The sequence below is a fragment of the Cervus elaphus genome, chromosome 20, assembly GCF_910594005.1.
Source record: "Cervus elaphus chromosome 20, mCerEla1.1, whole genome shotgun sequence".
Classification (NCBI taxonomy): Eukaryota; Metazoa; Chordata; class Mammalia; order Artiodactyla; family Cervidae; genus Cervus; species Cervus elaphus.
This window is the reverse complement of record NC_057834.1, coordinates 47,316,596-47,344,039: the sequence shown is the minus strand read 5'-3', so window position 1 is coordinate 47,344,039 and position 27,444 is coordinate 47,316,596. Positions and strand designations below refer to the sequence as shown.

The 27,444-nt window shown below is 38.3% G+C and overlaps 1 protein-coding gene across 1 annotated transcript; it reads right to left on the bottom strand.

The window, feature by feature from the left end:
- Positions 1-865: 865 nt before the first annotated feature.
- SEC22B (SEC22 homolog B, vesicle trafficking protein) lies at positions 866-21,078 on the bottom strand. The gene is made up of 5 exons (XM_043876574.1): positions 20,842-21,078; positions 13,512-13,621; positions 9,798-9,958; positions 7,999-8,145; positions 866-3,862 (listed from the first exon to the last, which is right to left on the bottom strand). Exons 1-5 carry the CDS (start codon positions 20,914-20,916, stop codon positions 3,708-3,710), a joined length of 648 nt encoding a protein of 215 aa, XP_043732509.1. The 5' UTR covers positions 20,917-21,078; the 3' UTR covers positions 866-3,707.
- Positions 21,079-27,444: the final 6,366 nt, after the last annotated feature.

The following is a 27,444-nucleotide window of genomic DNA, read 5'->3' as shown; positions in this document are numbered from 1 at the left end:
ATTCCTTAAAGCAGGGGCATATCTGCATTGACGGATAAGAGAACACGGTATGTTATGAAATCAACAGAAGGTAAGATAAATTAAGATATAAGATATAAAAACAATGAGTAAGTCTAACAGTTAATTTTAAAGCTCTCACTTACAGAAGTAAAGCTGTAGCGTAACAGTAACTCCTAAGTAAAAGTAGCATCTAGGGAAATGACGTAAAATGGAAAGGAATAGAAAATGTGGGGGGTGGGGGAAGAGAATGAGCAAAAGGACATAAGAAAAAAGAGGGAGATTTATTTTAAAAAATCATTTTGCTAAATCTTAAGTGAATCAGATGTAAAAACAAGCTGAGTTAACATTAAGATCAAATGTAAAAGGAGCAAATAAAATGTGTTACAAACCAAGAATGAGAAAAGGCCAACAAGAACGAACCCAAGAGTAAAAATTATTAAAAAGGAATAAAGGGAAAAATGACAGATAAGGAAATGAAAAAGAGATAGAAATAATAAAATGAAATTATATGTATATACAAAACAAAAACCTTTTCCAAAAAATAAAAACTAATAACCTGACAGGACAAAATGAAATAGTGCTTAGAACAAACACGTCTACATCATAATTTAGGAATAAACAGTATGTGTAGTGGTTGGATGTCTATCAGTGCTGGATTTGAACCCAACTGCTTCAACTTGCTATGTGACCTTGGGCAACCTGGGAAAATGATTATGAGGGGACTGTAATAATACATGTAAAATGCCTAATAATGTGCTCAGTTAATGAAGGTTATGGAAGAAAAAAAAATTAGTCCAGTTTTGATGAGTATATGGAACTCAAATTTCCAATAATTTTTCTAATTTAAAACATGGGTTCAATCACAGCACTTGAAATAAACTTTATTAGAACAGAGTGATTAAATTGCTCAAGACAGTTGACTGTTGGGTCAACCCTACCTGTAATGATTAAAAGGATGTGGGACTCAATCTGCTCCTTCTACCTCAAACTATGTCACACATGCTACCAATTCTTCTTTGGGGACTTTTAAAAAGTACAAGCTATTTGGTTCAATTAGTTAATTTGCAATTATAGGAGTAACATCTTTATGACCTCTGCCTTTTTGCTGAGCTAAAAAGACAACCAGTCACTTCTGCTAAATACACTAACCAAAAGCCTTAATTATGTGGCCACCACCATTCAGGCTTACCTAGTGGCTCAGACGGCAAAGAATCTGCCCTCAATGCGGGAGACCCAGGTTCAATCCCTGGGTCTGGATGATCCCAAGAAGGGCACAGCAACCCACTCCAGTATTCTTGCCTGAAGAATTCCATGGACAGAGGAGCCTGGTGAGCTACAGTCTATGGGTCACAAAGAGTCGGACATAATTAACATCCCCTGAGGGGATGTTCCTGACCCAACAATCAAACTCCCTCACTGCAGGCAAATTTTTTACCATCTGAGCCACGAGTGAAACCCAAACCAAGCAATATGATCCCCCAAAATGTGCCTCATTCTTTTAACTCATGACTTGCACAAGTCACTGACTCTGTACGGGAAGTCATGCTCTCCTTCTCTTACCATCCTCCTTGCCACAGTAAATTAGGTGTCCTTTCTTAATGTGCCCTCAATAACCCTGAACAGTATTTATTACATTCTATTTTAGCTGTCTGTTTGGTTGCTGGTTCATTCCACCTAATTAGATCTTCGCAACTTCCTCCAATAAAGAACACAAGTAGGAGCCATATTATGACAGTCCTCCTCTCTCATTTTCTACCATCATATTCATAAACTACTTTCTTATCCCTTTGTTTCTCATCCCCTACCCCATATCATTTTTTAATTAACCTTCTGAATTTAGGTAGGAATGTATCTAGAATACGTGCATGTAAGTTAACTACAGTAGATAACAAAGTTTCACACTGAAGGGAACATTCTAGAAGTATTTATTTCATTGCTGACCACCTGGTTGCAGCATGCAACTCTCAACAATGAGCTGCCACTCACTCTCCACTTCTACAGAAGTACCAAAAGCTATGGTACTACTATTTTAGGTTTTCAGCCTTTCAAAGGCTTTTATTACCAACATCATTACTGAGGGACAAGACTTTTAGGGACTTCAAGCACTTATTCTCTATAAAAAGTAACTTCTTATTTCATGCACAAAACTCCAATTGGCAGACAGAGGTCCAAAATGGGAAGAAAAAAATTTTATTCTAGTTCTGTAAATTATCAGGAATAAAATAAGCATTTCTCCTTGCCTTGTTTTAAAGAAAAAAGATTTTTTTTTTCTCTATCAGGAATCAGAATAGTAGGTTTGATGATCCTGAGTTATAAAACTGCTTACTGGTTAAAGTTCTTTCTAAAGATCTTAAGAAGTAAGAAGTTGGTTCATTTTCCTGTACAATTTAAAGAAATATTTGCAGTATGTGTAGGAATTAGAGGTTATATTGTACACTCTTGTGACAATATTTAAAAGGCCTATTCTCCCCATTTAAAAAATTCTACCTCAGAAGGTAAAAGGAAATTCTCATTATCCCTGAGCAAAAAAGGGAAAAATCAGGTACTTTTATTTGTTAACAGAATCTACTGTAAATGAGCTGTCTATCTCTAGAACATTCTCAGAGAATTACATAACTGAAGCAGATATGAGGTGCTCTCAGATTTTCTTAGATAAATATGTTTAGTAGTTTGAGTAGTTGCTCTGAAAAATTTCAATTTAATTAACTAAGCAACTATTATCTTCCATTTTGAAATTTGAGAATATACTGAGAGGACAGTTATGGGACATGAGACTGTAGGGCTCAGAGCAATTCAGAAAACCTTAGCAAGTTGTGGCAGGAGGAAAGGTGGGGAAAATCGTAGTGACGAAGTGAGGAAGGAGGACAAAGCTGTAGTGATGAGCTGGCCTGTCTGCCCACTAAGTCAGGGGCCTCTGGCTATATGCTATACTCACTCTTATATTAATATAAACCAGATGCAGAAAAATAAAATCAAGAATGTCCCAAACTAATTTTAAGTCTTTTAAGAGTAAATGACAGAAAACATTTTTGCTTCTTAATCAAGGAGTGCTGTAATATAATTTCAAGGCATCTTAATATAATTCATTTAACCCTAAAGCAATTGTGCAATAAGCAAATTATCATAAATGAAAAACAAGGTTAACTTCCTATAGGGGTCAATAGGATATCTTGCAGCACAGCAATTAACCTTCACATACTGGAGTCTTGTTTAAAAGGCCATCAAACAACTCAGATTCCTGAAAATCACAAATGTCACCAACGAAAGGAATGTTGATTAAACAGAGTCAAAAAACTTCCTGAAGGGCTGCCTTCTCTGAAGGGATTTCAGACTTGCTAGCATAGGTTGGTTAAGCCAAATCTCACTGACGGCTCCATTAGAGAATGAGAATGCCCCAGTCAGTGCTGTTTGAAAAATGTAAAACACTGGGAGGGGAAAAAAACAAATAAAACAATCTACTGTTCCCTAATGTATATGGCTTAGCACCCAGAGAAAGCCTCTGCCCCGGAAAGATACTTTCTACATAGGGCTAAGCTTCATTAAATGAGGTGTAATCTTTCATTTTCAGGACATGTCTTTTCTTGCAAGGTCTTTAGAGGCAGAAGTTCCACTTGGATTCTAATACACATCTCTGTGCGCTCAGCTTCCTGAAAACAGACACCTGCCGGGTTCTAGGTTCTCCCTTGCCAGTGACTGGACTCACTACTTCACAGCCACCAGAAGCGCACATACACTATTAACATGATGAAAAACACAGCTACTGCTGCCAGTTTGGCGTAAGTGGAACGCATGTTCAAGTACTTCGCATCCTGGCGGTATTTCTTGGACAGACTGGACAAATTGTTAGCCTTCGAATCCAATGCTGTCAAAAGGGAAAAAAAGGATAACATTAATTAGCCCCTGAAAGTATTTTTTCAACTGTATTAAGAACAAAAATAACCCAAATGAGTAGCACTACTTCAAATCATGAAGCTTAAATTATCTTTTTTTTTTAAAAGGGTAAGGTTGTATACACTGATTAACTCATGATCCCGAAGCACTGTAAAATCTACAATGCATTTTCAACTAATCAGTTCAACTTATGTTCAAATTCTTGAGGCTTCAGACTGAGTGCAGGGTTTGGTCTCACACCCTAGTTCAAATCTCAGCTATATCAATCATATGATACTGGGCAACTCAGCCGAAGACCCAACTTCTTTGTCTATAAAAATAGGGAATATATAATAATAGTAATCATATCATGGGATATCTATAAGGTGAACACAATGCCTACATAATGGTATACATTTGATAAATGTTAGCTGGTAACAACTATTTCCATAATCTCTTAATGGTTTAAATCATATTCTCTCATATTCTGACAAATAATAATCGAGGTAAGATGAAAAATGCAGGTAACCAGAAAATTCAATGAACCAGACAGAGTGTTAGACTGTATCTCAACAGTGACTACTACCAAATTTCTAAAACTTTCCACATGGTAAAGACTATTAGTATGAAGATAACACTATCAGAAATTGTATTTTAGCAGACATAGGAGAGCTGTATTACAATGAAAATACAATCACAGGTGCTAGAAAACCACCAATATCTACTAAATTAAGCTTTTTAGAATCTTCTGCAAAGTTTTTTTTCCTATACAAATATTTGTAATGTCATTATCTTCTTTTAATTGTTAACTAAGCACTTAGAGAAATAGCCCGATACACATAAGCTAAACCGGGCTTAAAATATATGGCATATTTTTAATAATAAAAACAAACTCTCAGTTTGGCATAAATTCTAATCAAACTTTTCACTTCTTTAAATTTTTGAGAAACTATTTTGCAATCTGAATTTATTTGGTCTTCCTTGGAGAATGCTTTTGGACTATTTGGAGTTGCTTAATAGGAACTGGTTTTGATTGAGAAATGTGGCATTACTTAATAACACAGGCATGTCAGCCATTTCGAAATTAGTAACTTGTCCTGTAAGAAAAGCACCTTGTCATGCAAAAAAACAGTTAGGGGATGAGAAATAGCCATGACAATACTGCAAGGAATCTTCCCAGTCAGTTTAACAGACTGGACAGAGGTTTTTAACTACTACAGTGTGTCTTACTATATTCCGAGTGCCTAGAACAGGATCTGGCATGTAGTCAGTGCTCAATAAATAAGTATTTGCTAAATGAATCTAAATCTGCTCAGAAAAACTGGGAAGAGAAATAAATATTAGGTCATATAAAGTAAGCAATAGTTATGAGAATTTCTTTACATATGAACACTGGAAACACATGGTATCATAAAAACAAAACTATTGCTTGGAGAAGTCTTATTTAGCAAATATTTATGTTGCGGGCACCATGAGAAGTGCTAGAGGATACAGTTACAATCAAAACGTACATGATCCCTGTACCTGTGCAATCTACACTGCAGTAGAGTGACACACCTCTGAATAAAAAAATAAAACCTATGCCTTAAAAGAAACAGGTATATTTAGGTAGTAAAAAAGGCACAATTTGATCTTACTAAAAGAACCCACAGGAACTATTCTTGGGTCTTAAATGCAAAGCTGACTAGCTCTAAAACAAAAAGAGAAAACAGTATAAAAGACAGATTCTTATTATGGAGAAGCTTAAAGAGGAAGAAATCTATTTTTGAGGTGGGCTAATCTTCCCACTGTCTTCATTTATGCCCTGTTCAGATATGCTTTTTCTTCCTCTTAAAAATATCACTCTTCACTCCTTCCTAATCTATCAAAACTCAAGAAATCTTTCCTGTTTCCTATTTCCTTCTACATTCTTTTAGCTCTTATTGTCTATCTATCTATGTGCTTAGTCGCTCAGTTGTGTCTCATTCTTTGTGACCCCATGGACTATAACCTGCCAGGCTCCTCTGTCCATGGGATTTCCCAGGCAAGAATACTGGAGTGGGTTGCCATTTCTTCTCCAGGGGATCTTCCCAACCCAGGGAATGAACTCACGTCTCCTGCATTGGGCAGGCAGATTCTTTACCACTGAGCCACCTGGGAAGCCCATATATATCTACATAATGATTTACAACTATCATTCTCTGAAGATGAACAAGGACTCCATGGACCAACAAATTCTGCCAAGTACTAGCAGTGTAAAAAGCTAGTAAGCTACTTTTAGTAAGCTATTTTTTAGCTTTGAGTAAGCTATTTTTCTGAGTCTTTGCTTCTTTATCTGTAAAACTGGTTTGATACCATCCACTTCACATGGGATTACTCTAAAGAATAAATAAAATATATGTAAAGCCCCCCTACCATATTGCCTAGAACAATGTAAATGTTCAATTGATGTTTGTTACTCTGTGACAATGTTCCTTATCTTCCCAATCACATGAAGTTTCTTAAGGGTAAAAATGTACTTCATTTTTAATCAGCATATCAACACTACAGCAATTAGCAAAGCACTGGAAGAAAATCCCATAAGCTTTTGATTAATTGAGCAGTTTATAAATTTTGGCTTTAAAAAAGTTTCCTATACTGGTTTACTTTATCCTGAGTAGAACCTATGAGTCTGCTACGATGAAAATTTATATAGACTCACTTATCCAAAAACTGATGTTTAAAGAGTACGAAGCTATACACTGGGACAGTTGCTGACTATAAACATGAAGGTTAATATCTGAAGTTCATAATAAAGGAAAACCCATTTATTCATTGGAGAAGGGAATGGCTGGAGAAGGGAATGGCAACCCACTCCAGTATTCTTGCCTGGAGAATCCCAAGGATAGAGGAGCCTGGAGGGCTACAGTCCATGGGGTCACAAAGAATGACTGAAGTGATTTAGCATGCATGCATTTCATCATGAATATGTAACAAGGCTGAATTTTTAAAATATACATTAAGGCAACTACCTGTGATGATCACTGTGAAAGAAATAAAATAGATATAAAACACAGAGTATATGCTCACATTAAACACTTAGGTAACATTTAAACATTAGTTATATATTTTAGGTAAATTAGTATACCCATATACATACCCCATGTGCTAAAAAAACATTACATGCTTTTTTACATTATGTAAAATATTTAAGTGTTTTAAGAATTTGAAGGAGTAAGGAGATTAATGCGTCATGGACTGTAAGGATCAGGGAAGGCTTCTTTGAAGAGGCAGTTCTCATCTAGCATTTAAGGAAGGTCCAGGATGATGAAGACCCTAAACTGGCTGAGGCAGGATGTCTGTGACCCTGTGAGGATGGAACACTTCTGCGATCTCCTTGTCTCCCTCGACAGAGAACACAGTGCCTTACACACTGGCTGCTAAGTGGCTCCAGCTGTGTCCGACTCTCTGCGACCCCATGGACTGTCGCCCACCAGGCTCCTCTGTCCGTGGGATTCTCAAGCAAAGAAAACTGGAGTGGGTCGCCACTTCCTCCTCCCGGGGATCTTTCTGACCCAGGGACCTGCATGTCCTGCAGCGCCTGTACCACAGGCACACTTTTTACTGCCGAGCCACTGGGGAAGCCCGCCCTGCACACTATGAGTATTCAATTAGTAACGACTGGATGAATGAAAAGTAAGTTGACACCAGACTAGATCTTGTAGTCACAGGTCTTAGAAGTTTTTCTGCAGAGGACCGCCTTGATGGAATGGTATTTTGTAACAGTTGATCTGGCAGCAGTAAAGTCTCCTGAAACAGCTGCTTATGAAACCATTGCCATAAACCTTTGACAATGTCCTCTCATTCTTCTTTTCATTTTCCTTAACTTATGTGTTTCTATAAATACTAATCTAATTTGGTAAATACCTTGGAAACAGTAATTGTTTCTTACATGGAATGAGACTTTACACTGTTCCAACTTCATAGAAACTAACCACACTAGGAAGAAACATATCATATTGGAAGCTTGTAATGTAATCCATCTTGGAGAAATGAATTCTTAATAGTACTAGATAGAATCTGACAGCATAAACGGTAACCCCAAATAAGCTATCCTTGCCTGTGGAATAAGAACCACTTGCTCATAAGACTCGTACTGCTTTTAGATACCTGAGAGTGCTTCTCCCCGTTGTAACACTTCTTCAATATTTGCGACCATGATTCTCTGCACATCTTGCAGTTCAGTGTTGATGGAGCCTAAGTTTCTCCGAGCACGACTGTCAATGTAAAGCTTCTTGGTTTTCTGAATGTAGGTATCTATAAGGATGAAGAAAGTGACTGTTAACAATAATTCTTTCATGTCCATCAAAGAAGTAGGCAAGAGTATATTCTGAGTTTAGTCCTGGTTCTGCAACTGTCCATGATTAACCAGACTCCTGAATGAGTATCAAGTGTGACAGGGAATTTCCCAAAATATTACAACAGCATGCTCAAAAAAAAAAAAAAAAAAAAAACCACTGCATGCTCATTCATGTTTGCCAATATCTGCATATGATAAAACTATGAAAAGAATAATTAATAAAGATTATATTTTCAACTTTTAGCTAAAATCTTAAGATAGTGTATTGGCTACCCTTTATTTGCCTCTTTAGACTTCCTCCCACCCTTCTGCACCCTGCTTTCTGCTTTGGGAAGCTAACCTGCATGAATTATATCGATGGGTTCCTTGCTGTCTAGCTTCCAATTAGGTTCGGCCAAAGAGGACACCCCAAGAGTAGGGAATGAGTGGACAGTGACAGTGATTTATTCCTCTATCTCCTCCCTGAGAAGTCATCTTGGGCTAGTAATATTCCTCCACCAAAAGTTACTGCTCCTTTGAAATTGGCCTTTTCTATAAATTTTTTCCTTCCCAGTTCCAGAAACTGCTCTTATCCATTCAAGCCTAGGGTTGATAACAATTACCATGCTACTGGTCTCAGGTTACTGCACCTTACAGTTCATCTATAACCCGTTCATATCTCTGCATACAATCTTTTAAGCTAATTTGAGAATACCAACTATTTCCTGTGTGACTTTGGTACAGCAGTCTTATTTTTTTCTTGGCTTTACTGAACTCCTATTGCCTACAAAAATAAAAACTGCAAAACCAGACATGATAAAATTAGCACTTGGAGAGTTTAGTTTTGAAACACTGTAATGCTTTGCTATAATACATTTTCTGTATTTCTAGAAATCAAGAGTCCTCATTTATCTAGCAAACTTGAAACACTTCAGATATCCAGAGGTAGTATTCAAAACCAGTTTATTTTTTAACTAAAAATGTCAATGATGTAATCTAATCATACTTGTTCTCCCTTCTTCTACTTATAGGACATTTCCTTTGATCTGCTGCCATCCTGTATTTTACCAGCTCTGAGGAGTAATGAGTCTTTCTATTAAATCTTGTACAAATATGGACATCCATGCTCACTACTTCTGCCTGTAGGAACTGTTGTGCCCCAATACCAGGTATCTTTTAGTACTTAATTTAGAGGATCTTGTTCTATTAAAAGAAACAAAACACCATTCTTTCTGATTTCCAAATTCTGATCTCCATAAAATGGGTCTCACTGTGAGTGTTGTGTGTGTGGGGGTGAAGACAGTGAATTGGGAAAAAGAAGAACTCAGCAATTACATATCAATCTGGATCTTCAGGCAGTTTTTTACACTAATGAAGAATCAAAACAAATTACAAAAAAGAGCAAAGGGCAACAAGCTCTATGGGGAAAATATCAAAAGGCCAGAGAAAATTATTAATACTTATGAGGAGGAAGCCTCATTCACTCAAAAGGAAAAAAGACATGGAATAGGAGAGGAGGCAGAATCCAAAACATTAGTAGGTAAGCTTTAAAAAAAAAATTCTAAATTATATCAATAGCTTCTCTACATTGTCTATTCCCCTGATAGAAAAGTAAGGCACAAAATCTTACCAAACTCAATAAAGGAGTAGGGTCTAGACACAGTCGGCACCTTCTTCCCATGCTGTTCATCAAATTCTGAGTGTAAATCTTCTAGGTAGGCAAAAGCCAGCTTCTTAGGGAAGGCAGCTTCACACAGAACCAAATAACATACTCCCTGTTCAATAATGTAACTGAAGAGACAAAAATGAAAAAAAGCAAGAAAAAATTGTTGTAGATTAATAACACTCCCAACAGTCTGAAACAGACTCTCAAGTGCCATACAAACTTTTTTTTTGGTTATGCTACATGGCTTGCAAGATCTTAGTTCTCTGACTAGGGATCAAATCCAGGTCCTTGGCAGGGGAAGGGCAGAGTCCTAACCACTGGACCACCAGGAAATTCCTTATACAAACTTGAAAATATTCAAGCCCAAGGCCTTTGAGGCTAATGAAATCAGAAAGTCAATTACAAACCATAAATCACTAGAATTAGAAAACAAACATCTTCGCATTACTAGAAGCATATTCCAAAAGGAGTATTTAGACATATTTATTCATCACATAAGGGATTTGATTTAGGTCATACTTGAATGGTCTAGTGGTTTTTTCCTACTTTCTTCAATTTAAGTCTGAAGCTGAAACTCCAATACTTTGGCCACCTCATGTGAAGAATTGACTCAATGGAAAAGACCTTGATGCTGGGAGGGATAGGGGGCAGGAAGAGAAGGGGACGACAGAAAATGAGATGGCTGGATGGCATCACAGACTCGATGGACATGAGTTTGAGTAAACTCCGGGAGTTGGTGATGGACAGGGAGGCCTGGAGAGCTGCGATTGACGGGGTCACAAAGAGTCGGACATGACTGAGCGACTGAACTGAACTGAACTGATTCATCACATAATTCTTCAACTAAAATATCTTAATACTTAAGACTTTTTCTTGAAAACTCAGAGGTGTGACTCCATCTGCCCTTTGATCATGTATAGTAAACAAGTAATAATATATACACATTTAAACTTCTTCCATCTGTAAGAATTGTGGAACTGGAAATTTTTGTGAACACTTAAAAAGTTAGAAGTTAATATCACAATGATTACTGGGTACAGAAAATAACAATCTCAGGACTAGTAATATTTCCTAATTTCTAGGGTAGAAGAACTCTGTATTAGTTGCAAATTATTCAATAACAAACTGACTCCTCTTGTGAGATGAGCTCCCTGGCAGCCTTCAGTTCAGTTCAGTTGCTCAGTCATGTCTGACTCTTTGCAATCCCATGGACTGCAGCACGCCAGGCTTCCCTGGCCATCACCAACTCCCTGAGCTCGCCCAAACTCATGTCCATCATACTGTCCCTGGCAGTCTGGAGGAGGCTATATTACTGCATGTCTGAGATATTTCTGGAAAGAGGCTGGCTACTCAGTGGTTTTCAAATGACTTTTTAGCTGTAGCACTCTTTATTTGAGCCAAAATTATATCCAGAAGACCAACATGTATAGCAAATACAGTCAGAAGTTTTTTAGTTTAAGTAGGAGTTTAAGGGTCCAAAGCATTACACACATCCCCCATCCCTGTCCTTTCTATGTAGCTTCTAAGGCACCCTAGAACTCCACAGAGTGGAGTCCCCTTTCCTGAAAACTTGCTTCCTTCTCTCTGCTCTATAGCACTTCCTGTCCCAGGTATTATAGTACAGTTGCTTGCGTATATATCTCTCTCTGCTATAAGAAGACAAGCTAAGAACATTAAAGGCAAGACTTAATACATGGTCTGGCAAAGAATACATCTTTAGCAAACAGCTCTTAGATGCAAATAAGGGAAGAGATAAGATTATAAGGAAGGAGGCAGAAGAAAATCTCTTTTCAGTTCCATGAGATCTTTCTAGGTCATTTGTTCCTAACCCATGGTAAAGATAAAAAATACTGTATTATAATTGAGCATCAGACCCTGAGGCTGGGAGGGATTGGGGGCAGGAGGAGAAGGGGATGACAGAGGATGAGATGGCTGGATGGCATCACCGACTCTATGGACATGAGTTTGAGTAAACTCCGGGAGTTGGTGATGGACAGGGAGGCCTGGCGTGCTGCGATTCATGGGGTCGCAAAGAGTCGGACACAACTGAGTGACTGAACTGAACTGAACATTATTTAGAAAGGAAATAATATGAAAGGAAAGTTATGACCAACCTAGACATCCTATTAAAAAGTAGAGACATTACTTTGCCAACAAAGGTCCGTCTCGTCAAGACTATGGTTTTTCCAGTAGTCATGTATGGATGTGAGAGATGGACTATAAAGAAAGCTGAGTGCCGAAGAACTGAGGTTTTTGAACTCTGGTGTTAAAGAAGACTCTTGAGAGTCCTTTGAACTGCAAGGAGATCCAACCAGTCCATCCTAAAGGAGATTAGTTCTGAGTGTTCATCGGAAGGACTGATGTTGAAGCTGCAACTCCAATACTTTGGCCACCTGATGTGAAGAGTTGACTCATTTGAAAAAACCTTGATGCTGGGAAAGATTGAAGGCAGGAGGCAAAGGGGATGACAGAGGATGAGATTGTTGGATGGCATTATCGACTCAATGGATATGAGTTTGGGTAAACTCTCGGAGTTTGTGATCGACAGGGAGGCCTGGTGTGCTGCGGTCCATGGGGTCGCAAAGAGTTGGACACGACTGAGCAACTGAACTGAACATTATTTAATGTTGAAATAACTTACAAAACCTAATGTTCACTATTTTCTTAACCAATAGGCCAGAGCCTTGCTTTGGTTTTGATTCTGTATACTTGTTTGCTTGTTCTTGATGAGTAGAAGCTTGGTTGGTTGAGTTAAACACAATAGGTTCTTCTCAGATCTATATTATCTCAGTATCTGAGCTTCTAACATACTAAGGATTATTTAGCTTATCCTTTCTTATTTTCCTCTGATCTTCTTGTCCTCTTTTTTCTTTTTTAATCCTGCCTGTTTTAGCACCTTCAAACTTGACATATAATTAAACACTTAATACCAATTATTTGTAGGTAATTTGAGACCCAATAAAGTCCCTTTGATCCCTCTCTCAGCTGTATGCATTGTCTATAACCAATGATTTGTTGTTGTTGTTGTTCAGATGCTGTCATGTCTGACTCTTTGCGACCCCATGGACTGTATCCCGCCAGGCTCCTCTGTCCATGGGATTTCCCAGGCAAGCATACTGGAGTTGATTGCCATGCCCTTCTCCAACCACTGATTAGATGCTCTTAAATTATCGTTTATAATTTTCTTTTCTCTAAATAATAAATAATACCTATTAACTATTCTCTACGTGCCAGACAAAATGTTAAGTGATATACAGGGATTCTCTCATAAAACTAACAAAACTATGATTCCCTATTTTATAGAAGTAACTGAGGCCTAGAGAAATATATGTGAGTTGCTCAAGGTTACAGTGTCAGTAAATGTTTAAGCAAGGGTACTAATCTATGTGTGTCTGGCTCTAAGAAGCTCCCAAAGCAAAAGTTATCTATTACTGCATGATACATACAGCATTTACTAGACACAAGATAGCAGGCTGAATTGCTGTACACAAACTGAATACAGAAACCAAGATTTCAGTTTTGCAGAATTAGAGCCAGGAAAGTTGCCTCCACAGAGTGACTCTATTTTCAAAGTTATCTTTATGTCTGAAAAAAGTTACCATTCTTCTGAGGTGTAATTACAAGTAATTGCTGTATTTCAGACTTAAATAATCATGAGGAAATCAAGATTATACTCACTGAAAAGTCATGGCCCCAGCTTCCAAGGTGCATCTGGTAGGGGACTGTTCATTCAACTTTCGGAAGAGCTGCTTAGCTTGACTCTGGTACTGCTGAAGGTCCCGGCCAGACTGAAAGAAGACACCTTCATTTAAGAACATTCCACAAAAAAAGCAGTAGCAATTGCTAAGAAGTATCATATTTTGAGGACACTATGTAAATATGGTCCTTCGTTCACAGGTTAATAACGTTAATAAGATTTATTTTAACAAAATAAAAGTGGCCTACTTTCAGAGAAAAAAGGGAGCCCAAACCCTGAGTTTTCGAACAAAGTCACATTAGTTACTTTCTAAAAAGCAAAAATATAAACCTCAACTGCATTTAAGGTACTTGCTGAATCCATTTCCACTATGAGGTCAGTGCCCTCCTCCTAACCCACCTCACTTGCATGGTTACTGGCACAGAATCACACAACGTGTTCTATACTCAGAGGAAAATCCTGGGAAAGACAGACAGAATGAATCTCATTTTTATGCTGAAATATCATGCAAAATCTTCCATAAGGTATTACAGTATTTGGTGTATAAGCAAAACTAAATGTGTACACCCATCACTATAAATTACTATGAACACTGTAACTGCAACTAGGTAAAAACAAGTAAGAGTAAGGAAGAAGATTGGAAAGTCAAAATATCCTTTACTAAATAAATCTATTTGGTTTCCAAGTCTGGAATGCAAACTTCTGGATAGCAAGGGATATGTTCTTAAAAAAATGAAAATAGTAACATTTGGATGACAGAATTACAGGCAATATTTTTCCAAACAATCTCTAAATGATTTCACAATTTTTTTTTTTTAAAGAGAGGAAAAAGTCTACTGGGGAAAACAGTAGAGTCATTTCAAAGGGAGAAAATTATACCTCAATAACCTATAAGACAAAAATGGAAAAGAAGTGCATGAAGAGTGAGAAGCAAATATACCTTATTCATCCACATACTGGGGGAAATAACTTCTGCCATGTGATGGGAACGAATTGTTTTATTTTAGATTATTTATTCTGAATTGAAAGATATAACACAGTCTCTCCTTGGTAGATGCTTAATAACTAAACGTTTAAATAGAAAAGTGTACCAGGTTCTCCCAGATATTGGACCTAAGGCCTAACTATGAGAAAGTACAAAGTAAAACTTAGTAGATCACAGTGATCCACTGAACTGAGAATAAAAACAAGGAAGCAAAAATAAAATCATTTAACTGGCAGATCAACAAATGTACAAGTATAGGATTTTAAGCTATATTTAAAATAGTGAACTAGAAACACACACTGAGATATCACCTTACTCCTGTTAGAATGACTATTATCAAAAGGACAAGATATAACAAGCGTTGGTGAGGGTGTGGAGAAAAGGGAACCCTTGTGCACTGTTGGAAGGAATGTAAATTGGTGTGGCAAAAATGGAAAAAGTATGGGGGGGGGTTCCCTCAAAAAAATTAAAAACAGAACTACTGCATGATCCAGCAATTCAACTTCTAGGTATTTATCTAAAGAAAATTAAACACGAAATTAAAAAGATATCGGCATCCTAAGCTATACTCACTTCAGCATTATTTACAATAGCCAAGATATGAAAATAACCTATAATAAGTGTTCAACAGATGAATGGATAAAAAAGATGCAGTATATATACACAACAGAATACTATTCAGCCGTTAAAAAACAGTGGAATCTTGCTCAAAAAAAAGCTCACAGAGAATGGACTGGTGACTGCCAGAGGGGAGGTGGGTGGGGGAGTAGGCCAAATGGGTGAAGGGAATCAAAAAGTACAAACTTCCAATTATAAAGCAGGTCATGGGAATACAATGTTCAGCACGGTGGCTGTAGTTAAGAATACAGTATTCTGTATCTGAAAGTTGCTAAGAGAGTAAAACTTCAATGTCTGCATCACAAGAAAAAAAAAAAGAATAAACATATAAAAACAAAAAACATGTTCAATAAGAGGATAGGGGATGGGTGACATAACATGTTATATATTTATATAATGGAATACTACAGAACCATCAAAATGATGTGTAATATTTAATGATATGAGTAGACATTCATTATACAGAACCATCAAAATGATGTGTAATATTTAATGATATGAGTAGACATTCATTATACACTATGTGAAAAAATTAGGTGGAACAGTCTTACAGTTATTACCCATTATTTAATTTTAAACACATACACAAAGATTAAGGTTAGATACCAAGTGGGTATAATTTAAGCAGGGATTACTTAATTTTACCACTACTTTAGTAAAAAAAAAAAAAAATCACCATTAACTGCTTGGTCCTTTTGTATTTACTGAATTTTCTGCAACAGGCACAAATTAACTTTATAATGAGAAAATTATTCATTCATTAATGTCTATTTGTTGCATGTCTGCACTTGGGGCCAGTAAGGGAGGGGCTAGGGTTTGCACCCAGGCAGTATCCCTGAGGCTCCTACTCCTATGTGTGCTGTACAACCTCTACAATTAAAACTGCTTCTGTGATGGTCGAGCCACATTCCAAGGGATATCTTACTATTTAATATTAAATCTAATTCATGGGAAATGCTCAAGACTACATGGCAGCTCTGAACTATTGATAGATCTCACATAACAACATAATCATGGCTTTAGAGATAAACCCTTGGTTTGCTTTTAAGATTACAGTCACAAAGGGCCCACAGTCAGCCAGCCTATCTAAAAATAGTTAATTAGATGTCCTAATTCTGTTTTCTACTTCGTCTAAAACAGACTTGATGAAACTTGTACACAGTATAAAGGAAAGACAGCTGTTAGCAATTCAATAATAAAGTGGATGTGAAAGTATTCTGAAACTAACTTGAGATCATCAGTATATTTAGGATGTGGTTCTGTACATAAAATATAGGAGGTAAGGGGTAGTAAACTGCCACACAACCACAGTCCTTTTTATTGCTGTTACCTATGACTGCTGGTGGGCTTTCCTGGAGGCTCAGATGGTAAAGAATCTGCCTGCAGTGCAACAGACCGAGGTTCAATCCCTGGGTCAGGAAGATCCCCTGGAGAAGGTAATGGCAACCCACTCCAACTATTCTTGCCTGGAGAATCCCATGGACAGAAGAACCGAATGGGCTACAGTCCATGGGGTCGCACACAGTCAGACACAACTGAGTGACTTTCACTTTATGACTGCTGTAGTTGTATCACATGCCATCTTCTGTCGTTACAATAATGTTTAGCTGAGCCCTTATCATTTTTAAGTCTCTGTTAAGCTCTACTGATCAAAGGCCAGCAGCACCAAGAGCCAACCATCTTTCTCCAACAGCAGTAACACTAAGATGATTAATCAACCCTCAGTGACTGGGGGAGTGTGGCAGTTTAACAGTATAACAGACCATCTGCTTCTTGGCGTTCCCTGCTCTGTATTCAGCTACATCTACACCTTCTTCAAGTCCACAGAGCTGAGACAAGATGAGAGAAGAGAACAGGGTTTATTTTGAGGTAGAACAGAAAGGTAAAGAAATTGCAAACATCTGAAAAGGAGAAATACATCAGAAAGGAAGAAATAGAGTATCACTTAGACAGTGTAGTTTGGAAAAGTTCATCTCTCTACCTTGTATTTCTAGCTAAAGCATAGAGGAAACAGTACATAAGGTACTCTGTACCTTTTAAAAAAAATGCTCTATTGTATTACTTGAATAACTGTTCATCTACAGTAACAAGACAGTTTGTATAGGGATGAGCATGGAGCAACTACCTAAAATATGGCATCTATTATCAATGTAAATAACTGAAAGAATACATTTATTTGGCCTGGACAATTAAGATACTTAACTATAAAACTACTTGATCAAGATATCCATTTCTTAAAAAATAATTTCCAGACTCCCAAGAAGTAAATACATTATTAAAATGTCTTAGAACAAAGCAGTAAAGTGTAACAGTTAGGTACTAAGGCTCCAGTGTAGAATCAGACAGATATGGATTAAAAGGAATAAACCAGTGGTTACCTGTGGGGAGAGGGAAGGAAGGAAGGGCACACAGGGGGAGAGGATAAAGAGGTACAAACTACTTATGTATAAAGTAAATAAGCTACAAGGGTATACTGTAGAGCTCAGAGAATATAGCCAATATTTTATAATAACTACTAATGGAGTCTAACCTTTAAAAACTGTCAATCACTATGCTTAACACCTGAAACTTATACACTGTGAATCAACTATATCTCAATTAAAATTTTCTTTTAAAAACCAAAACAGTGGCTCTCAACCAAGGGTGATTTTGCCTATCCTCCCCAAAGGTGACATGCAGCAACGTCAGGAGATATTTTTGGTTGTCAAACTGGAGGGAGGGTAGTGGTAGTGCTATTGGTATATAAGGTGCAGAGGCCAAGGATGCTGCTAGACATCCAACAATGCACAGGACAGTTCTCCCACAACAAAGAATTATCCATTCCAAAATGTCAAAAGTGCCAAAGTTAAAAAACCCTGATGACAAAAGTGCCAAATCACTATGTTATGCACCTGGAACTAACACAGTGGTTGCAGGTTAATAAGGAAGAAAGGAAGGGGGAAAAAGGAGGGAGGGAGGAAGGGAGGGGAGGGGAAGGAAGGAATCTGGGTGAAAAATTCCATTGTACTACTTAGGCTGTGTGACTTAAAGAAAGAGACTTTTCTTCTCTTAGCCTCAGAGCTTCCTTATCTATAAACGTAGACAATAACAGAACCCATCCTAACAGCTGATATAAGGGCTCCCCTGGTGGCTCAGCAATAAAGAATCCGTCTGCCAATACAGGGGACATGGATTCGATCCCTGGGTTAGGAAGACTCTCTGGAGGAGGAAATGGCAATCCACTGCAGTACTCTTGCTTGGGAAATCTCATGGACAGAGGAGCCTGGCAGGCTACAGTTCGTGAGGTCACAAAGAATCAGACACAACTTAGCAACTAAACAACAATAGCTGGTATGAAGACTAGATGAAATCATGCATTTAGCAGACTTAGCAGAATGGTTGGTATATAGCAGGCACTCTATGGGATTCCCAGGTGGTGCTAGTGGTAAAGAACCCACCCACCAATGCAGGAGACATAAGAGACACAGGTTCAATCCCTAGGTCAGAAAGATTTCCCCGGAATAGGGCATAGCAATTCACTCCAGTATTCTTGCCTAGAGAAAACCATGGACAGAGGAGAGTGGAGGGCTACAGTCCATAGGGTCACAAAGAGTTGGACAGGACTGAAGCTACTTAGCACGCATGCATAGGCACTCTCTCTAAATGTAAGGTGCTTTATTTTAATAGTAAAAAATAAGTCAAAGATTTATATTTTTGCAGATGTTAAAAGTTCAGAAAGGATGTTATCATTCAAAGTCAAAACTGCTAAAGGAAATCATTACAGAATTATAATCATGAAAATATTTTTGTGTAAAATATCTTTCCTTTTCATTAAACAAAGCAACCCATCTTGGTAGACTGATACCTAATTTGGAATTAAGAAACACACAGTATAATCAACTAATTTTTTCAATAAAGTGTCAAGGCAAAGAATAAGGGCCTACTGATATTCAGACTTTCATACCTACTTTATATTCTTTGTCCATACTGGAATTCAAAGCAATAGTTGGAAAACTGACCAGATTTCTGTTCCCTTGCAAAAACTATTTCTTAGTCAAACTACATATCCTTCAAGGAAAATTTCCTCACCATCTCCTTTGTTTCAAATCATATTCTGCATTCATTTTAATAATTTCACTCCTTCTGCATAGTCCAAGAAAATGTTTAATGCAGGAGAAGAGAAAAATTCACAAGTTCAAAGTTCAGGGCATGCTATATTTTTCAAATTTTATATCAACTTAGACTTTGTTTTGTGTCATGAATAGAAAATATTTCACTCAGCATAACGTACTAAGCAACATAACAACTTCCCAATCTGTATCGTTATTCTCCTACAAGTTAAAGTAAACTTATTTGCAAATCAAAGCTAAAAAGGCATATAACCAAATAGAAGCTTTCTCAATTAGGAGACACTCCTATTGGCTTGGATGTCATTCCTTCTGGGAAGACTTTCCTGATGTCCAAAAATCAATTTAGATACCTTTTCCATGTTCAATCACAGAAACTTCTTCCTCTTCTACAGCAATTATCTACATTATAGTTATTTGTTAGTGATCTGGCTTCTCCACTAAACTGTAAGCTCCATGAAAGTAGGGCCTATGTTCCCTAAGTCCCTGAATGAACACCATGCTTGGCACACCTGCTGTGCTTAATGAGAGTTGTTGCTTTTTTTCATGAATATATGAATGAAAGGTTAAAAAATGCGCAAAATGTTTTTTTCTAGAACTCAACTTTTTTTTAGGCCTTGAAAATTTTTTTAAATTACTTGTATAAGAAAGTAAAATAAAGTTGATCACTTTAAACAAATTTAAATAAATTATATAAATGTCATTCTCAGCCTCCTTTCTTCCGGAATTCCCCAACCTTATTCCAGGAACTGGTCTCACACCAGAAATTTGCCTTGTGATTTTAAGGCACAAGCCCTCTTTCTGTGAAGCTACCTAGGGTTTTTTTTCTGGGACTCTTTTTGTTTGTTTTAATCAATGCAACATATTTTTGAGCACCTATTATACTAAAACTGCTTTTGTAAAAGCTATGGGAAATACAAAAATGACCAAGATTTGTCATCTGCCTACTAGGAAATTTAATTTATTGAAAGACAAAGGCAAAAGTATAAGGCATTATAGAAATATAACAAAGGCAAAAGTACAAGGCATTATAGAAATATAACAGGGGTCATAATTCCAACAATAAGAATTTAGTAAGGCTTACTGAAGGAGGTGGGAATTGGACCTAACTTTGAAAGAAAGTACTGTACTGAACTTCAAACAGGTGCATATATGTGGCAATACTATCTCATCTGCTTTCAATAGATGTCAGCAAGCTAGGTCAAGGATCAGGTGCTACAGAAAAGAGTTAAAGAACTAGGAGCTGATTTTCCCCAGGACCTGTCAGCCTTATTAACAGCAAAAAAAAAATTAGAGATCCTGAATTTTAGCAGAGTCCCTAAAGAATTACAGAACACTGGATGGTCACAATTAGCCAAACATATCCCTTCTCCGGAGTGTTTTTCTAATAAGAAATAGGTAACATAAAAATCTACCCCCGCCTTCAGCAAAGGTTAGTTTTCTCCAGGTAGTCTTCTTCACTGTCAAAAAAGAAAAAGCACTTCAGAGGAGTCAGAAATGCCTGGGAAGATTCAGGGGTCTCCCGCGTCCTAACAAGGAATCCGGGGCGGACAGCATAGCGCTCTGGCAGGAACCTGGGGTCCTAAGGATCTAGCAGCTCACCTGTTCGTCCTCCTGCATCGAGGCGGCCAACGGGAGCCCGTCCGCCACTCGGGCGATCATCGTGAGCAACACCATCTTTACAGGCTACGGAGACCCAACACTGGCCCAGACGGCCGTAGATGGGTTTTGACTTGCTCCGCCGGGACAACAGTTAAACCTCTACCCCAGTTTCCGAAGACCTAGCTGCTTGCGTCTCCGCTTCCCGCTGAGGTGGCCGGAAACAAGCTCCAGCGCTCTCCACTACCGGTCCCCGGAATTGGCTTCCCATCGGGAACCACAACTACCGGAACACTAGTTCCGTGATCTCTCCTTACACCTTCAGAAACTCCCAAGGCCCCGGCCACTTTTCTGGATTTCCAGCTTAGAATAAGCCTTGATCCGTGAGAGGGCGTGGCACACAAACTGAAATAGAATTTTCTAGTTTCTGATACTTTAAGTCTGGGGAGAGGGCTGGGAAGGAGGGCAGGAGTTAATGGGTACTTAGATGAAGGGTATATGAAAAAACTGACAATCAGATGATATATTTTTATATTTATTTTTTTGTTTTTATATATTGTATATCCAGTACAAATTATTTTCTGTATTTTTATATTTTTAGGCAGAGTTCTTTGTGTGTGTGTGTGTGTGTGTGTGTTATATGGGTTTTTTGGTTTTTTTTTTTTTTTTTGCTTGTTTATGCTGTATCCTCAGGCCCTTAAACAGATTCTGGTAAAAAATATTAATTGCATATGTGAGTAAGTGATCATATTACAGGATCTCAGAAATTACCTAGATCAGTCATCCTGCCAAAAGCTGCAATATATAATTATAGGTAGCAGGAAAGTCTTGCAAAACTTCCAGTAACTGTGCATTCACTCCCTACTGGAGAAACCTCTAGACAACTCTGCCTGAAGAAATGTTACCATATCTTTTTTCTTTGGTGCCCCCATCTCTAACAAGAGAATATTATCTGCCTCTTAGGATGTTTGTGATTATATAGCGAGAAAATGTAGGTCCTCACTTTGTAGTTAAAGGAAAAACTTCAGAGAGTAATTTTTCCACAGTGACACAGCTAGTAGTAATGGGACTAGGATTTGAGCTGTTGAACTCCAAAACCTATCCTCCTAATCCTGATACCATTCGTCTTAACATTTAACCACAGGTTAAGGAGCTCATGTTTTGTTACTTTTTCTACAACTTTACAGCTACTAGGAGAAAACTGTTATTTCTTGAGAGGATTTTGGGAGGAAGACCTAATGATTGACTCCACACAAAAGATGGACAGGCATATAGACTAGACAAACTGATGGTGCTATTTACCACAGTGAGAAAGTGAAATGGAAGGCAATCCTTGTGTGTATGGGAGCCTAGTTTGGTAAAATAATAATATCTTACATTTAAAATAGCTCAAAGATGTAACCTGACCTAACTTCCCTTCCTCCCACTCAACAAGGATGTGTCTTCTACCATGGTGTCAAATGGTCATTGTCATTCAGCCTCTGCTGGAACAATTCCAGTAATGGGAGATTAACAATACCAATATTTTAATTAAGGGTAATGCTATGTTGAGCACCGACCGAAAAATTGATGCTTTTGAACAATAGTGTTGGAGAAGACTCTTGAGAGTCCCTTGGACTGCAAGGAGATCCAACCAGTCCATCCTAAAGGAGATCAGTCCTGGGTGTTCATTGGAAGGACTGATGCTGAAGCTGAAACTCGAAAATTTTGGCCACCTCATGTGCAGAGTTGACTCTTTGGAAAAGACCCTGATGCTGGGAGGGATTGGGGGCAAGAGGAGAAGGGGACGACAGAGGATGAGATGGCTGGATGGCATCACCGACTCGATGGACATGAATTTGAGTAAACTCCAGGAGTTGGTGATGGACAGGAAGGCCCGGTATGCTGCGATTCATGAGGTCGCAAAGAGTCGGACACGACTGAGCGACTGAACTAACTAATGCTATGTTGATGAGAGAAGCAAAGAGAGAAGACTGCATAGAGAAGCAAATTTGGAGCAAGAATTCCAGCCTCTTTCTCTTTCCTGGATCTAGGCTCTCCCCAAGCTTGAAACCTAACAACACCATTCACGTGTGCTTAGTCACTCAGTCATGTCCGACTCTTGCGACCCTATAGACTGTAGCCTACCAGGCTCCTCTGACCATGGGATTCTCCTGGCAAGAATACCTGAGTGGGTTGCCATTTCCTTCTGCAGGGGATCTTCCCATCCCAGGGATCAAACGCACTTCTCTGTATTGCAGTCAGACTCTTTACTGACTGATCTATGTGGGAAGTCTGACAACACTATGAAATGGGTCAAATTCAAGAATCTTCGAACTTGTAAAGGTTGTACTGGATGATGGGGGGAGGTAAACAGAAATTTGAATATCAGAACTAACAGCATGTCTTATCAAAAAACCAAATAAAGCACCTATCTAAATTAAGCTGCTAAAACAGAATGGGGCTTTCCATTAAGGCAGAGTCAGAAGGTTAGAGACTTTACACGTGAGATCAAAGAAAGCAATAGTTAAAGGCTTGTGTCCATTTATTTTTAGACAATTCCTGAGTGCCTAATTGTATGCCAGACACCGAGCTAGGTAATGAAGATGAATAAATGACAGTCCCAGAAACCTGTGGCCCGTATCAACCCCCAAACACTGTAAGTAAACAGCAGCTCCTGTATGAATTACTTAATTTCAAAAATGAAAAAAAGAAAAAACAACACAAAAAACCTTTCTCAGGAGGAAGTGATGCTCTTGGCAGACCCCCCCCCCCCCAAAAAAAAAAATATATATATATGTATATATATATATGTATGGCCACTATTTCTGGGCTGCTATCAGGTATATGTGGTAATATGGCTGAACCAGTTATTTAAAAACTGAAACCTTTTCTTACAGATTAGCAAACAGCGGCTTCTCTGAGCTATCGCTCTTCAACCCGCACCTCCTATCAAACTGCGCCAAAACTCTGCTGGTACGACTTCGGCAGCTTATCCAGATTAGCTTCTGATTGGTCAGTTTCCATGCCAGTCGGTTTCAAAAGCTCCGTCTCCCAGGTGGCCATTGGCTACCTCCAGGGACTCCAGAACGAGCCCCGCCTTCCATCTTGGCGCCCGCCCATCGGCCCCGCCTCGAGCCTGCTTCTTCTGGCTGCCCTGGTGATTGGGAAGCGGCGATCAGGCTGCGCATATATTGATGCCCTCAGAGCTGGTGGTTATTTTGAATTATCATCCCTGACTAAACTGTCCCACAATGTGAGCTCCTTTATTGGAGCTTTTATTTTGTTCAACCTTAAATTCGTTCACAGTCTTTACCTGTGTTGTCCACACAGTTAGTTGGTCCAGACATTAAAGTGAAAGTAAGGATTTGGGTGAGGAAGGAGGAAAAATGAACAAAGTGCACACTGTAAGTGATGTGAAAACCACTATTTAAAATAATTACCACCTTAGATACCTTGCTTCAACTCTCCAGCCTAAGCAAAACTACTCCCTGCCTTTAGATGCTATCTCATGAAACCTTCATTATTTTTGTCCAATTTCCCTACTTTGTTGGGAAAGCTAGGCAGAGACCACCAGGCCCATCCCTTGGATTTTGAGATGGTGGGGTTGTGAGGATAATTGGAATAGTTTTGATAGGATCTAAAATATTTTATTGAACTTAAAATTTTTAACAGATTTTTTTTTTTTACCCTCATAGCCTCTAAAATCTTTCAGAGCAGCAACAGTAATCATTTGTTATCCCCCAGAGTCTAGTGTCCTGTTCCCCCAGGAACCTAGCAAATGCTCAATTAATGTTTGTTGAATAGATGACTGAATGAATGGCATACTCATGGATTGAGACAATTCTTCATTGGTTGTATACAGTATACTAGGACTTTCCAGATGGCACCAGTGGTAAAGAATCCAACTGTCAATGCAGGAGACCCCAGAGACATGGGTTCCATCCCTGGGCTGGGAAGATCCCCTGGAGTAGGAAATGGCAACCCACTCCAGTATTCTTGCCTGGACAATTCCATGGACAGAGGAGCTTGGTGGGCACATTCCATGTGTTTGCAAAGAGTTGGACTGGACTGAGCACATAACAGCGTAATTCACAATTGCCAAAGCCAAAAGCTTAGCCTCTTTGCACCAGTGCTGGATCGAATCTCAGAGACAGAGTTTGGGCTTATCCTTCAAAAACTGTGTTTCCCCAGTTTGGGGGAATTCGGTGCAGAGTTTTATCGCAATGGTTCAAGGCAGGGATGCTGATAAGGATCAGGGTTATAAGCAGAGCCTATACCTGGTAGTCTCTTGATGAGCTTCTCTGGTCCCTTTAATCTAATCTCAGGTGGCCTTCTCTGGAATGAAGAATGCTAGCTACTTCCTTCTGTCGGAGGTTATAGTTTTGTAATGAGCTCAAAGATTCTGTTCTGTGTATCCCCTGTGGTGGAACCAGGACCCTGGCGCAAGGCTGCACTGTTGTTTCCAGACTGCTCCTCTGTGTTTTCTCATCCCCCCTCTTTCCTGACTCGCAGCTGTTTGCAAGGCTTCTCTGCCTTGGAGCCCCACAGGGTCCTGCTTGGTTACATTGTTGCTGCAGTAAGTAAAGACATATCCATCACTATTCTCTTCATTCATCCACTTAGTCATTCAATAACTATTTATTGTTAAGTTAGCTAGGAATAGAAGGTACTGCTGTTATACAAAGGTGAACAAAAGGAACTTATTGTTTGTTGATAGGGGTTACATTCTTCCACCTGGCTCTGTCTCCTTTTATCCCCCAACCCACTCTACCTCATTACTTGCCCACCCCTCAGCCTAGCATAATAAAAGTCCTGTGTAGTTCTGCTCCACCCCCCGCCCCCACCGGAAGTTTCTACCCAGATTGTTCCTCAGATGTGCAACCCTATTTCCTTTCTGTGTAGTCTAAATGGCTTGGGTTTTTTCTAGCAGCCATTACAATTTCCGGATCTTAGCTGCCATTGTCTCAACAACTTCCAGTGTTGTTTGGCTTCCTCCCCTTATACCTCTTCACCTCCTGCTTCTTTACTGTCTTCTACCCATACTTGTGTGTCAGAAATGAGCAAACAACTTTCTTTCTGAGTGATTTTCTTTACAACCTTAAGAGTCAGAGCTTTCAGTTATCACTAGTCTTTGTTATCCTCCCTTGTTTAAAAAAATTAAAATACATGGATCAAATTACAAATGAAAGAGGGCATATTACTACTGCCCATGGAAATAAAAGGGATTATAAGGGAGTGCTACCGTATAATTGTATGCCAACAAATTAGATAAACTAGATGAAAAGGACACATTCCAAGAAAAACACAAGCTACTTAAACTGATTCAGGAAGAATCAGAAAACCTGAATAGGCCTATAACAAGCAATTAAATGAGTAGTAGTAGTAATAGTAGTAGCAGCAGCAGTAGTAGTAAAACGTCCCACAAGGAAGAGTTATGGTCCAGATGGCATAACTTGTGAATTTTAGCAATTGTTTAAAGAGTGCTAATACCTTGAAAACTCTTCCCCTACAAAAAAAAAAAACAAAACAAAACAGAAAGCGAGAGAGAGAGAGAGAGAGAGAGAGAGAGAGAGAGAGAGAGAGAGAGAGAAAGAGAGTGTGTGTGAACGCCTCCTAGCTCATTTTATGAGGCCACTATTACTCAAAGACTTCACAAGAAATGAAAATGACAGACCAATATACCTTATATAAAAATAAGTAGCAAAATAGTAGTAAACTTTTCCCAGAAACAAGTGAAATGGATTATACAATAATGACCATGTGAGATTTATCCTGGGAAGACAAGGTTGGTTTAACATATGAAAATCAATATATATAATGTACCTATTAGTGGAATAATGGACAAAACTCAAGTGTTCATCTCAAAAAATGAAAAAAAGCATTTGAGAAAATATAACACTTTTTTCTCTTAAAAACAATCAACAAACTAGGACTAGAAGAGGTATTCCTCAACCTGATTAATTGACATTTATTAAAAACCTACAACTAATATGATACTTCAAAGTGAAAGACTGAAAGCTTTTTCTCTAGAATTGGGAACAAGACAAAAATGTCCACTCTCCCCACTTCTCCTCAGCATTACATTTGAAGTTCTTACTGGGGCAATTAGACAAGAAAAAGAAATAAAGCCAACAACATTTGAAAGGAAAAAGTAACTCTAAATCTGTTTGCAGGTGGCTTGATCTTGTACATAGAAAATTCTAAAGATCCCACACAAAAAATTATAATTAATAAGTGAATTTGTCAGAGTTGTAGGGTACAAAATCAATTGTAATTGCACTAGAAATTAATAATTCCAAAATAAAATTAAGAATGTAATTTCACTTATAACAGCACCGAAATAAATGAAATATTTAGGTAAATCTAACAAAAGAAGTAAGCTTGTTTTTCCTTTTGAATCAATACTTTATTTTCTCAACATATACAGTGATATTCTTTTCTTAAAAATTTTTTATTGGCATATGCATATGTGCATGCTAAGTCGCTGCAGTTGTGTCCAACTCTTTGCAACCTTATGGACTGTAGCCCACTAGGCTCCTCTGTTCATGGGATTCTCCAGGCAAGAATACTGGACTGGGTTGTCATGCCCTCCTCCAAAGGATCTTTCCTACCCAGGGATTGAAA

Bases quoted from the DNA above. Each gene is read 5' to 3' on its own strand.
- SEC22B (XM_043876574.1), bottom strand. From the start codon at position 20,916: ATGGTGTTGCTCACGATGATCGCCCGAGTGGCGGACGGGCTCCCGTTG. The intron at 13,622-20,841 runs GTGAGCTGCTAG...GTCTTCTTTCAG, and splicing joins CGATGCAGGAGGACGAACAG to TCTGGCCGGGACCTTCAGCA. The intron at 8,146-9,797 runs GTAAGATTTTGT...TCATCCTTATAG, and splicing joins CTACTCCTTTATTGAGTTTG to ATACCTACATTCAGAAAACC.